The sequence below is a fragment of the Thrips palmi genome, unplaced genomic scaffold (assembly GCF_012932325.1).
Source record: "Thrips palmi isolate BJ-2018 unplaced genomic scaffold, TpBJ-2018v1 HiC_scaffold_3, whole genome shotgun sequence".
NCBI lineage: Eukaryota > Metazoa > Arthropoda > Insecta > Thysanoptera > Thripidae > Thrips > Thrips palmi.
Window position 1 is genome coordinate 932304 of NW_023144630.1, and position 13914 is coordinate 946217.

At 48.2% G+C, this 13914-nt stretch overlaps 2 protein-coding genes across 9 annotated transcripts in view; one reads left to right on the forward strand and one right to left on the reverse strand.

Moving 5' to 3' along the window:
- LOC117647938 (protein shank) overlaps window positions 1–8811 on the forward strand; it is a 102566-nt gene extending 93755 nt beyond the window's left edge. For 6 of the 8 annotated variants that reach the window (XM_034389935.1, XM_034389931.1, XM_034389932.1 and 3 more), the window contains 15 exons: window positions 81–342; window positions 830–1075; window positions 1886–2047; window positions 2158–2392; window positions 2461–2662; window positions 2760–3006; window positions 3100–3192; window positions 3270–3541; window positions 3863–3964; window positions 4087–4195; window positions 4301–4468; window positions 4549–4712; window positions 4796–5071; window positions 5159–5572; window positions 5661–8811. In XM_034389935.1, coding sequence (XP_034245826.1) covers window positions 81–342; window positions 830–1075; window positions 1886–2047; window positions 2158–2392; window positions 2461–2662; window positions 2760–3006; window positions 3100–3192; window positions 3270–3541; window positions 3863–3964; window positions 4087–4195; window positions 4301–4468; window positions 4549–4712; window positions 4796–5071; window positions 5159–5572; window positions 5661–5990 — 3282 coding nt within the window. In that variant the 3' untranslated portion in view covers window positions 5991–8811. The remainder of the gene's footprint in view (window positions 1–80; window positions 343–829; window positions 1076–1885; window positions 2048–2157; window positions 2393–2460; window positions 2663–2759; window positions 3007–3099; window positions 3193–3269; window positions 3542–3862; window positions 3965–4086; window positions 4196–4300; window positions 4469–4548; window positions 4713–4795; window positions 5072–5158; window positions 5573–5660) is intronic. The other 2 variants (XM_034389936.1, XM_034389937.1) reach the window with 1 other exon arrangement.
- Window positions 8812–8858: 47 nt separating this feature from the next.
- Window positions 8859–13251, reverse strand: LOC117648390 (the record flags this gene model as incomplete). The annotated part of the gene is made up of 5 exons (XM_034390899.1): window positions 8859–9171; window positions 9978–10100; window positions 11070–11508; window positions 11800–12038; window positions 13056–13251. Coding segments are annotated over 5 exons (1071 nt in total), but the record flags the coding sequence as incomplete, so codon positions are not given.
- Window positions 13252–13914: the final 663 nt, after the last annotated feature.

Below are 13914 nucleotides of genomic sequence, written 5' to 3' on the forward strand. Positions count from 1 at the left end.
TTCAACCCTAAAGTAAACTTTTCTGATTGGTGAAAGCAAATGTTCAACAAGTAAAGCCTCTTCCTCTTGTTCCTTTCCAGGCCTGCCGCAATGGACTTGTTGTCCATTTAGAACACCTTCTGTCATACGGAGCAGACATGAATGCCAAAAATGCCTCTGGAAATACTCCCCTTCACGTTTGTGCAGTTAATAACCAAGACTCTTCTGCCCGAATGCTCTTGTTTAGAGGTTGCCAACGAGATGCCCTCAACTATGCAAATCAGTCGCCTTATCAAGTTGCTGTGATTGCTGGCAATCTTGAACTTGCTGAGGTGATCCAGAACTTCCGGTCTGACCAAGTTGGTGAGTGTTATGACCTGATGTTGCTCCTAGTTAAATATGGAATCAAAGGGTATACATCACAAATATCCAAATATCATGGGAGTCTTTCTACTTGACTATAGTTGTAAGCATGACTAGTGCATGATCTCTGTGTTGTTTTGTAGATGAACTTTTAGTTCAGTAGCATGTGTAAATATATGGTGTAGTTTTATCTAATATCATAAAATCATTTTGAGAAGCTTTTGTAGTCTTCTAACTTTGTGTAGATCAAGAAATCTTTTATACCTATATCCAAATTTTATAACTAAATCTGGTTGACACTCTTTGATTCTGAGGTTGATACAAATGTTGTCCGAGAAAGAAAGTAACCCATAATACATATTCAGTTTGATTTTAACTCATCTTCATTTCTGAGCCGCTCTTGATTTCGCGTCTACTTGTTTTCCTTTTGTTTGAGTTCTGATTATTTGCTTGTTACTTTACGTTTTGTTGTCTGCTGGTTTTTCAGTCCCATATCGGGAGCTCCCTCAGTATAACCCACGAAGGAGAAGATATTCTGATATTTATGGCACTGGCTTGGTGACGTCCCCATCTACGACCAGCAACTTGGACGTTGTGCTCCTGCCCCCTTCCCCCTCCCTCTCAAACAGATCAGTGCCCCCCTACAGCTACGCTTCATCTTCCATGAGCGAAACCTCAAGCGGTTCTTCAACACAGCCAAGTGTCGGAGAAGATTGCGTCAGCATCATTACAGGTAAAGAGGAAACTGCAAAACAGTTCTACAAATGACAATGGACATCTTTCTGCAGGTCTCCATAAAACATTCAAACAGCAACCTCAGGTTTCATATTTTCATCCCTTAGGGGCTCTCAATACTTCTTTCATGTCCATTCAGATAATGCTATCAGATGCATGATTGCCTTAGAGGAATTGTCTTCTGGATATTTATAGCATTATTTCAACTAGATCAATTTAATTATTAGCTGTTTTACTTGGATGAGAAATATTGCCAAAAAGTGCACTTTTGAAACAAATTAAGAATAACTTCCTGTCAGTTTTTTTTTTTTTTTTAATCTTTTCTAATTTGGCACCTTAGAGTTGGTGTGTAGACAATAGTTCCATGTACATTCTCTACTATTAGTTCTAGCTGTAGCCAAACTAAATTTTTAAAACTCATTTTTTTTTAAAAAAAGCTGTAAAGCTAAGTTTTGTTAGGAGCCTGGAATATTTCATGCCTAGATTTATTCATCTGGAACAGAGTGTCAGCTTTCTTCATTGACACTGCAAAATTTTTTAAATTTTTTTTGCTGCCCATGCTTGGCTAAGCCCTTGGCTGCAATTCTGCTGCATTTCCTATGTTAGAAATATTCTCCTAGAGCTTTCTATGTTTTTCATTTTCATCAATTCTACCGCTAAAATATGGGAGCTTCTGTCAGAAAATAGTTCAGGGAAATGTGTGTGAATGTTCTTGCATTCATTATTTATCATTATAATTTTCTTGACTATATTTACAAAGGATGCATCCAAACTTTTCAAATAATTGTACCCCATTCTTGCTCCCTAGATAAAAGTGTGGATGAAACCAGTGACAGCTCTGGCGTTGGCACTGCCACAAGTGATTTGAGTAACTCCATAAGTCTTCCTGGAACAACTGTCATCTGCCTGGAAAACTACAGTTCAAATCTTTCTGGCCACCTCAACATAATGCAAGGAGACATACTTGAAGGTAAATATTCTTGCTTTTTTCCAAGCACTTAGTCCATGACTCATCAGCTGTATGTCAGTAGTTTTTCAAAAATATTGGATTTTAACCTATTTTATTTCAAAATTTTTCAGTGACCGGAGCAACAGACTGTGGATTGTTGGAAGGAACTCTTCGTGGTCGAGGATCTGGCTTGTTCCCATCCCACTGCGTCCAGGAAGTGATGCTGAGGCCAGGCTCTGCCAATGGCTCTGTCAATGGCTCAGCGGGCTCTACCTCCACATTATGTCGACCCTCTTCCTCTCGTGTGTTAGGCAGGCGAGAGGTAAACAACAAACACTTCGCCACAGCTCCTCGTCAAAAGAAACAGTAAGTATATTACCTATAAACTGATTTACTCAAAGCTTTCAGTGGTTTGAAGCAACTTTATTTTTTAGGGTGGCTGCTGAACCAAGGACAGTGGTCCTTCATCGGTCAAGAAAAGGATTTGGCTTTGTGTTGCGAGGAGCAAAGGCTACATCACCACTCATGGAATTGCAGCCTTCAGAACGTTGCCCTGGATTGCAGTATTTGGATGATGTTGATCAGGGAGGCGTGGCAGATTTAGCTGGCCTCCACAAAGGGGATTACCTTGTTGCAGTAAGTATTCAAGCACAAACATTAGCCCCAATAATTGAGCAAAACAAAAAAAAATATATAGATAATTTTGATTTGGAAATAATTTTTTTAATTTCAGATTAATGGGGAGGATGTGTCATCTGCATCTCATGAACATGTGGTGTCACTGATTCGTCGATCCGGGGATTTAGTCCAAATGACTGTTGTTTCACCTGCGGCTTCCATGATAAGCACTGTACCGAACTCCAAGTCAAGCATGACATTCTCATGCACGGGTAGCAATGGTACGGGAACAGCGCCAGCCACACCTCCCACAAGGCAGTACGCCACTTTACCTCGTAAACTTAGCAACAATAGCACGCTGGGTGAGATATTTTTCCGAGAGTGATCGTGGAGTCTCTTGACTTGTACCTTTTCTGTTTCTTAAACTGACGTCTTTTTCTTCCATCGATTTGCAGGAAGGTCGCCAGCTCCATTGCCTCCAAGAAGAGACCCCCGCACTACCCTGAGTGTGGGACGGGCTCGAGCACGGTCAATGGTTGCTGGGCTTGGTAAGATCCCTGAAAGTGGATCCACACGTAAGCTTTTCTTGTTTCCGCAATCTAACGACGTTACTCTGATTTTGCAGAGGGAGGCGGTGAGCGCGAGGAGGGTCTGGAAAGCAGCACGGGCCGAAGCAGCAGTGCGGAGTCGATCCACTGTGCGTCCGGCACCAACTCCAACACGGGCTCTGTGGCTGGGGGCCTCAACACAAGCGCGGGCGGCCAGGCCGGCCACCCCCGCACGGCGTCCATCCGCGCCAGGCCCACCTCCTCCAGGATCACCGCCACGGAGCTGGAGGAGCTGTTCCAGCGGCAGCAGGGCAGTGGAGGATCCGCACTCATGAGCTCGTACTTCCAGGTAAGGAAGAAAAACGGCACTGTCTTGTCTCACATTTGGATTTTCTTGCATGTTGTTCGGCCTGTGTCTATGTCTGGTTTTCACTGTGTTTTATGGAAATTTGTGGTGAATTACTGATTGGAAATCTCTGAAGCATGTCTTTGGAATCCATGAAGCAGGATGTTCACTGTACGAGCAATGCCTTTTTTTCGTTCACTGTTCACCATGAATATGACATGTCATGATTTGGGGAATGAGCACTTGAGGGAGATGTGTGATGCACTGTGAAACCATTCACAGGCCACTTTGCAATGATTTAATGTGTGTGAATTTTGCATGCAGTGTGGAATGGGTGGAAGTGCATCCTCGTCGCAGCCTGCATCTCCTGCAAGGACACCTAGAGTTTACAACAGCGTGGCTGAAATGAAGCGAATGAAGGGCAAAGTAAGTGCATGAAGTGATATGATTTAAACATGTTATCATGGGAGCATGTTTTACTGCATATCGCGTAGATGACAAACCTCTGCCAAGAACGCAGAATACATGGGTGCCTTTCAATGTTTCAGGCCAATTCTCGGGTGCGTTTCTCGATCGCGGGTATCTCTGGCATAACGGAACTTCACCGAGACTTCCACAGTACACCGGACCTAGCAGCTCGCTCTGGCATTTACAACGGTATGTCATACGTGACGACAGCAACTCATCTTGCCATGTCTAAGGTCAGAGAAGTTTCTGTGGATTCTTATCTTTTTTTTTCTCTCGTTTTCCCAACGATGGCAGGCCTGCCAAACGGGTCTGTCGACCACCGTGTACCGAAGAGCCATCGCAGTGAGGATGACGTCACCACCATCATGAATGGACGCCCCCCGCTGCCACCCCCTAACCACCCCCCACCCCCGCCTCCGACGCAAATTGTCAAAGTTGATGTCAAGGAAACAAACGGTTCAGGTAATTTATAAAATCCTTCTAGTTATGCTGTTATCTAACGCAGTAAATAAAAATAATTTTCAATCATTTTTTTCTTGTAGCCAAGGGAAGTGATTACATTAATACTGCTGGATTGGCTTCAGATTCGAATGAAAATTACATGTCAAGCTTCAGGCCTAGCAGTAGTGCCAAGCTATATGCCTCACCTGATGAAATAAAAGCTGTTGGGTATCGCACCTCTACTCTTCCTGCATCAAGGCCTCAAGTAAGTACTGTTGAGATATGTTTTTTTTCTTTCCTCATCTATTAATTCTCTGAGCATTGCTTGATGTAAATATTCTCTTTCAGGTTCGTAAAGCTAATAGTTTGCGTTCTCCACCATCTACTCACAAGCAGCCTGTGCAGCACCAAATGTCTGATCAGGGTCCAACTCTGGTTACAACTATTTCTATCGGATCTAACAATAACTCTAGTACAATCAGTGGGAATGGAAATAGTGCCGAAGCAAACCAATACGCTCAGCCATTCCGTTGTCGGCGCAGTCTAAGTACCAAAGAAAGACGAGAAGCTAAGAACCGATTGTTGGCCAACCAAGCAGCCAATCAAGCCAATGGCTCCTCTCAGGTAAGAGAGTGGCTCTTCCTTAGTCCATTTCATTTTAAGTTTCTTTCTTTATTTGCTCTGGGTCTGATCTGAGTCCCTTTGTTGCAGGTGCCAGCACCTCCTATCCCCGATCCTGACTACAGCCTGAGTGAAGGCGAAGGCAGTGAAGGGGATGCGAGGGAGCAGGAGGAAGGCATTGTCAAAAGCTCCATCTCTCACAACAACAACAACAATGAAGGAAGTGGAAATTCAGAAAGTTCAAGTGGAAGCGGGAGCATGACTCACAGCTTCAGTGTTGATGAAATTCAAAAGGTCCGCACTCGGCTGAAGAGTTCCAAATCATATCCAAACGATTTCCTCTTGAATCAAGATGGCACTAAGGATGGGCAAGAGGGTGCAGTGGAAGATGGAGACAACTCATCGAGTGGAGTGAGCTCGGACCAGGAAATCCCTGGTGGCCCTTCATCCCTGGAGAACAACCCTCAAATTCGCTCTGTCAAGTTCCAGCAGAAAGGTGGACAGGTAAATATTCTGCTTGCTTACCTTCTCAGTCTCGTACATTTGCCTCTGATTGTCTCTGAATGTGTGGTTGGTGTCATTTGTTTTGCAGGTCATTTCCAACTCCATGACCCTACCTTCACAGCGACAGCAGCAACAGCAGAGAGCTGCCTATCATGCTCAGGGCTTACTGACCAGGAATGCAGTATCTCTTGCGCAGCTTCCTCCTCCACTGGAGGCAGAGGCCGATGAGCCTGGGGCCGAGGGTGTCTTTGTGCCACCACCTCCCCAGTTCGGTGCCGCCGGTGGACCAACTCCCACTGAGGAAGTCTTTGCGCCCCCACCTCAGTTTTGTGATAATCGCCTTGTGACAAGAGTTCGCATTGTGGGCACCACTCCAAAGGGCCCATCAGTTGGTGGAGGAAGATTAAATAGTCAGTAGGCTTCCTCAAACTTACTCTGCAGTAGTCTATGAGTCATGACAGTGACCTTGTACAAGCTTCGAAAGTCTTTTTATTTTATGTTCTTCTTTATGTTGTCACACCCCAATCATTGTTTGACCATTTTTAAGGTCTCTTTATCTTTCTGAAAATTTAAAGGAAATATTCACTTACATAAACTAATCTCAAAGTTTCTCTTGTGAATAAAAATCAATTTAGCTAAAATGTTTATCAATTTGCTTTCTGTTCAGTATTTAACATGTACATATGTAGTTCTATTATGTATAAATTACTGAAGTGTAACTGAGACTGTATAGTAAACTTACAATAGATAATTTTCAATTCCCTTTTTACTGTATGTGGTCAACCACAGGCAGCGACACTGTTGTGATAATTTAACGTTTATAAAGTTCTTTTCTTTGCCGTGTACCAATTGTTTTTCTTATTAGGCTACTTAGGCTTATAGTGAAAATGTCCATTCTATGAACATTTATGCCATTTATAAAACGAATGTTAAGACTATGCTGCCATGATGTTTGGCAAGTACCTTAGTGATCCGTGTCATTGTCACTTTTACAGCAAAATTGAATGCTCAAAGTAAAGTTACAGGCTCTACCTTCAGTTTTTAAAATTGTCCCTATCATTATTTGAACAAGAACACTGTCTTTTGATGGCCAGACTTACATGAGGACCATGTAATTTTATTCTGTTATTCATTTGCACTGGACCTGAAAACATACCCTATACTCTCTGTGTGTGCACAAGTTTTAAGTAGTTCCCCATGCTGCTTCTGTCTCCGGGAAAGCGGAAAGCATTTGCCTCTGATTGGACTAATGACTACGATATGTGTTGTCAAATGCTTTTTATATTTTTATCAACTCAGTAGTAATCAATTACCAAAGAAATTTTAACTCTACCTTATGCTGCAGTAAAAATATTTGTTTCCTTTTTGTTTTGAATTTTATTGTTTTATTCTGTTTGTTACTCTATTAAAGTCTCTATCAAACTTTGACCTTTTATTTAAATCAATCATATGTTGTATAAGCTCTAAAAGGCTTGTAGGGTTTTAAAGATTCTACTACACTAAGTTGTTTTATAATGTCGAATTATTGAGAATGCTTAACCAAGATGAACTCTATTATAGATTTTAAACACTGTGCATGTTGATCTGTTTTTGTTTTTCCTTTAATTTTATTGGGCCTAGATTCGACTTTTTGAATCAGTATGATGGTGTCTTGATGGCTTTTGAAAAAAAAATGATTTTAGTATCCTTATCTGAATATCTCTGTTGATCTTTTTCTACTGTGCTTGCATAATTATATGAACAGTCTCCCGAGCAGAACCATAGTAGCCAATAAAATTTAAGAGCAATGTAGTTTTAGTGACAAACTTATCTTGTTTGTTCTGCAAAACATTCCCCATATTTATAAATCTGAACGCAGTCTGTTCAAATGAACTCAAATGGTGTTATCGTATTCTATTTATTCCTATTATTATTATGACATTAATAATTGTGTTTCCATCTTGTATGATATTCTCAAGCCAATTGTGAGACGTTATCTGATTTGAAAGCTATCAGATTTAGTGACCAAAACGTGACATGTGTACTCTTGTTATTTGCCATGGATGGCAAAGATATTGTTTTAACAGTTACTCTTACTCTTTTGAAAGGAAACCTTTCTTTCAGTAGAGCTACCATAGACTCTATGTATGAATACTGTTGTCCTTTATGTACCTGTCTTCTCTATGTAAATATAAGCTAATGTATTGTCAGATTAACAGTCTTGTGTTCACAAAATCTCTGTTGTTGTTAATGTTTGTTTCTAGATTTGTTCATAAAGAGGGCACTTTTCAATATCTGCAAAGTCAAGCTCGATCAGGCTCAATGATGGCTGTTAACAAGTAAGTGGAGAATTGCACATTGGGAATAACTTCAATTGTACTGAATCAGTTGCAACTGAAATGAAGATGTGTTTATGTTCGTTTATCCACTGAACTGAAGTGAGTTTTTGAGGTTGGTACACTACTAGCGGCAAAAGAAATGATCCCATCATCCTTCCATGTTCAAAAGAATTTTGTAAGGTCAGCTTTGGTGTGGACATCCATTGAGTTAGGAGACACATGGGTATCATTTCTTTCATTCCGGATAGTATGTCAAGTGTTTTACTTTGAGCTGGGAGAAATTAATGTGAACTTATCCATAGAGAGTAACTCTGGTCTACAATTGCAGTTTAGATTGTAAATTGGGCTAGTTCGGTAATGCTGCTCTGGCTTGCTCATATTTTAAGAACCATATTGCCAGATAGCTATTTTCATTCTTTGATTAGTATGCAGCAAAAAAAGGTTATTTGGAAGCTAGTATTTTGGATATACCCTTCACAATGCAAAAATATTCTGCTAATACTTGCAAATTATATTGTGTTTTTCCCCTTTACTTTACTATTTGCTCAATACGAGGAATATTTATATCCAGCTATGAGAGTAATCTGCTCCAGCTACATCAGCAAAAGAGATGTGTGAGATTTGGTTCGATTGCCACAGAAGTATTGGAAGGTTCTCTTTGGGAAAAGAATACAGCCGTGGAAAATTATAATGTGCTGTGTTGAAACTTGATGAAAGGTGCCAAATTAATTTGCCATGCTGCTGTGTGAATATTATGCTCTGTCATTATTATTCTGGAGTACAATGCATGGATTGTCTGTTATACTTCATGCAGTATTATTTTTAAAAGTAATAGAGTAATGCTGAAGAATAAGTCTTACCCTTTATGCCAAACAAAATGTAAAATATGTATGATTAACTGCAATAAAGAATGGAAACCAGTTTGGTCTCGTTCATGTCTAGATTTTCTGGAGGCAAAGCACAGTACAATGGGTAATTTCATAAATTTATTTTTCTCTCCTGCTTTTTGAAAATAAGAAACAAAAAAAGACACAAAAAACAAGAAGAGTCACAGATATTTTTTTTTTCCACTTCAACTATTTACAACAAATATACGAAGCAATCAATTTGGTACGAAAAGTAAGGTCTCTAATTTGTACAAGGTGTGAAATGTGGGTGTTGCCCTCTACACTGGCAACGCGTAGCGACGCGGGCACGGCCGGCACGGCTACACGCGGGTCTTGGTGGGCATCGCCGCTAGGCAGTACTCGTTCTGTTGTCTTCCAGCGCGGAGGTGGTCACCTGCAACGGAGGCGGAATGGTCAGTCAGTACATACGAAATCCAGCAACTCGGAGGCGGCCAAAACTCTAGACGCGTTTTGAGCTCCAGAGTCGCTAAAGGGTCGGTCGGTCACAGACGGTCGGTTGGCCGGGCAATCGGAACACCGCCCGGTAGCTCAGTCGGCAAGTGCGTCATTCCCCCTACCAATAGAAGGACCTGGCGTCGAAACTGGGTTCAAATCCCAGGTGTGGAAATGTTTTCCTCAGTTAAACTTTGAATCTCGTACCGTCAGTATCAACATCGGCGAACACATTACCAAGAGAGCATGGAATCCCACGTTCAGGAATATTTTCCTCAGTTCACTGCTTGAATGCGGTACCATCACTCTAAGTTTAGACGGACACCTATCAATCAGTGTCTCGGTGGCTCAGTGGGCTGAGATGTCGGCCGTGGCTAGACAAACCTGGGTTCAAATCCCGGTTGGATAAGGCCCATATTTTCCGCCGCAACGCTCTTTTTGTGGCAGCGTGTCAAATGGGCGGCCTACCTTGACGGCGCGGTGCTACCAGGCAAGCTTGGCTATAAAGACGCGAAGCAAATACACGTCTGTCCATCTGCATCTGCCGTCGGCTCCCTCTAGAGCCCGGGGTGATGTAGGGCTCTAGCTCCCTCCAACTCCGCCGTGCCAAATGGGTGGCCTACCTTGGTGGCGCGGCTCTCTATGGCGCGCATGCCCCCCGAGATGCAAAAGAGTTCCCACCGGTCTTCTGGCCCAGCGAGTCTTGCGAACACCCTGGGCCAGTCGGTCGTTCCAACTCCCACTCACCTCTTCTCACTGGAAAAGCCATGTCAGCCTTCTCCGCCGACGACGCGCCGGCCCCGCCGTCCTGCAAGTTCTCCGACCCCATGGCCGCCATGAGCGCCAGTCGGGTGGAGATCTCCTCCATGTCTGCAACAGAGAGGCGCACAGCGCGGTCAAGCACCACTCAAGGAGCAGGGCTCAAAATGCCTCAAAGACCATTGGACCTGCAGGACGGGACGAGAGGAAGGGGTTCAGACACCAAGACGTACGGTGAGGCAGGGGCAGGCCGGGCAGGCAGGCAGGCCCGGGGGCAAGCCTGCGGCGGAAGTACGCGCTGTGTGCGCCGCGTAGCCCGGAAGCCTGCCCGTCTCGGGCCCCACCCCCTCTCACACTCACACACACGCACGAGAGGCACAGGGGGAATAAATAACTTTTGTCTTAATTAAGTCGCATCAAGGACGGCGGCGTGGCTACGCCGAGGCGCGCGATGGTCCGTCCACCGTGGTGACATCCTCCTCCTCCCCCCCCCTCCTTTTTCTTGGAGCCCTGCCCGGCCCTGGCGGCCCTGGGTCCCGGCCCTGGGACCTACCGGGACAACCGGGACTTATGCGGCGAACGAAAGCACAGGCCGCGCGCCCGCGGCACTTTCACCAGTGTCTTGGCGGTCCGAGGTGTGCGCCCGGCCCGCCCCTGAAGGCCGACTCCGAACACCGCGTCGTCGCTCTGTCTCTCTCGCACTCACGGGGCGTGCCGCTGGGGTGCGAGAGAGACAGAGCGAGGAAAGCGCCATTCGAAATCGGCCTGATGACCACCGGGTCTGACCGCCGAGGGATTCCGAAGAATCGTATCGCCGCACTGTCTCTGTCGCACTCATGCCACAGGCGGAGGCGGCCAAAACTCGAGACGCGTTTTGAGCTCCAGAGTCGCTAAATGGCACTCGAACCGAACGTGTGACCCCACCAATGGATTCCTCGTTCGGAGAGCAATCCATTGGTGGGGTCACACGCTCGGTTCGAGTCCCGTTCAGCGACTCTGAAGCTCAAAACGCGTCTCGAGTTTTGGCCGCCTCCACCGGTCTTCTGGCCCACTGTGGCGCGAGAACTCGTCTCCACTGACCTGCGTCGAGGTGCTTCTTGAGCTTCTTGAAGTGCAGCGCGTGCTGGCACGAGTAGGCCGCGGCCACGATGAAGAACAGGAGGCAGGCGCACACGGCGGCCACCAGGACGCCGGCCTGCCAGTCCCAGACCAGCGTCTCGGCCGTCGAGAAGGTCTGCGTCGTGGCCACCACGTCGATGTGCGGCACGTGCCGCAGCGCCTCCTCCACCTCCTTCTCCACGATGAAGTCCTCCACCAGGTTGACGGCGCTGGTGGTCGGCCTGGCCGTGGTGGTGGTGGGCGTGGGCGTGGTGGAGGGCGAGGGCGTGCTGGACGCGCGGCCGTGGTGGTGCAGGCGGCTCCACGACGCCATGGCCAGGTCCTCGTCGTCGCTCATGTCCACATGCGCGTCGCCGCTCGCGCCGAAGTCGCCGAAGTCGTCGTAGTCCCCGAACGGCTTCTGGAGGAAATCAAGAGGGACGGCGGTGTAACAAAGCCGGAAAAACCGGGGAAACTAACTCACACTGGGCCAGAACTCTACTAGACGCGTTTTGAGCTCCAGAGTCGCTCAGCAGGGCTCGAACTGAACGTGTGACCCCACCCATGGATTCCTCGTTCGGAGAGCAATCCATCGGTGGGGTCGCACGTTCGGTTCGAGTCCCATTTAGCGACTCTGGAGCTCAAAACGCGTCTAAAGTTTTGTCCGCCTCCACCGGCCTTCTGGCAAATCCACCGTGCTCGAGGTACTCACTGGCGCGGGCCGGTGGTGCGGCACCTTCTTCCTGCGGTGCTTCTTCTCCTTCTTGGGCTGGGGCTGCCGGGGGTGGTCCGGCAGGATGTAGTCGTCGCCGAAGTCCACCAGCCTGTCCGTCCTGTCGCTGACGGCGTGGTGCTGCGGGTGCTGCGGCGGCGGCAAGTGCCTGAGCTCATCGCGGAGCTGGGCCTCGGCCTCCGACAGCGAGTTGATGCGCTCGTGCAGCCCGGGGGTTCCTGCAATGCAAACGTGTGGGAATTGAAAACCTGCACCGCGGTTCTGTCTCTCTCTCGCACCCATTCGCGCCGCTGCGCGAGTGCGAGGGAGACGGAGCAAAGTCATAAACCCCGAGAGGCGGCGGGATTTAAAAACGCGCGCGCCAATAGGTCAACCTCGTACGGGACGAAGTGGGCGATAAAACAGGCTGCCGTATGCACCCCGGTTCGAGCCTGGCGTGAGCCCGGTGCACTGTGGGATAGAAACCCGGCGCGGGCGGCCAAAACTCCAGACGCGTTTTGAGCTCCAGAGTCGCAAACTGGGACTTGAACCGAACGTGTGACCCCACCAATGTACTGCTCTCCGAATTAGGAATCCATTGGTGGGGTCATACGTTCGGTTCGAGTCCTGTTTAGCGACTCTGGAGCTCAAAACGCGTCTGGAGTTTTGACCGCCTCCACCGGTCTTCTGGCCCACTGTGCGGTGTGAGCCAAGACAGGCTATGCAAAGCGGCGGCAAACTCATGCATAGATGAAGTCACCGAGCGTGGCAGATAACATGGAAAGTATGCAGCGAGGCTCCTTGACCCTCAAAATGTGTACAGGAAAGACTGACTCTGCTGCCGCGGCACGGCACAGTGGGGACCATAGTCAGTTTGGGCACGTTTTCAGCTCGAGGGCACACACAACACATACCTTTGTGTTCCAAATCAACGTGTTGCCCCATGAGTATGCAAAAATTCCCTCACCGCACTAGTGTACAGAGGGTTGCCAACCTCAGTGGGCCAGAGGACTGGTGGAGGCGGCCAAAACTCTAGACGCGTTTTGAGCTCCAGAGTCGCTAAATGGGACTGGAACGGAACGTGTGACCCCACCAATGGATTGCTCTCCGAACGAGGAATCCATTGGTGGGGTCACACGTTCGGTTCCAGTCCCATTTAGTGACTCTGGAGCTCAAAACGCGTCTAGAGTTTCGACCGCCTCCACTGGCCTCCCGGCCCACAGCGCGTAGCGGCCGCATGTCGCACTCGTACTCACCCTTGACCTTGCCGAGGCCGGCGCTGCCGCTGCCGACGCCGCGGTCGCGCACCCACTCCCAGTCGATGTCCAGGTCGCGGATGGAGCCGCATTGCGCGTCCCGGACGCCGTCGCAGGGTCTGACGGTCACCTCGCGGCCGGGCCCCGCGCAGTGTGTGCACTCCACGCAGTGGCGCAGCACCGCGCTCCAGTAGCGGCCCTGTCCGCAGCGGCCGGCCGGGGCGCGCGCCTCCGCGGCCTGCCCGCCAGCCCCGCCAGCCCCGCCGGGGGCAGCGGCCGCCGAGCCGAGCGCCGCGCAGAGCACCGCCAGCACCAGCGACACCTGCTGGACAGAGAGGGAGAGAACCGCGTCAGAGAGCCGCAAAACAAAGCGCAGTAAAACCGAGCCAGGCGGAAAACGCCGCCAAAAATGAGAAAAATGCGCTTTTTGCGGTCGGACGTGTCGCCGGCGAACGCTGCAGCGCAGATCGAGCGAGCAGCCGACGGGCCTATCGGCGCGGTACAGTGGGCCAGAAGACCGGTGGCGGCGGACAGAACTCTAGACGCGTTTTGAGCTCCAGAGTCACTAATTGGGACTCGAACCGAACGTGTGACCCCACCAGGATTGCTCTCCGAACGAGGAATCCATTGGTGGGGTCATACGTTTCGGTTCGAGTCCTGCGTAGCGACTCTGGAGCTCAAAACGCGCCGGCGGGCCGCGAACCGTGAACCGGCGCCCATTTCCCCCATTTTCCGCGCAGAGTATTTTCGGGCGGGCCGCGAGCACCGCGAGTCGAAAGCACGCCTGGCCGAGTTAACGGTGCGGCCGGGAACATCACGTGACTTGGGAAGCAATTGCCCCCGCCTCGCCCCGCCAAGG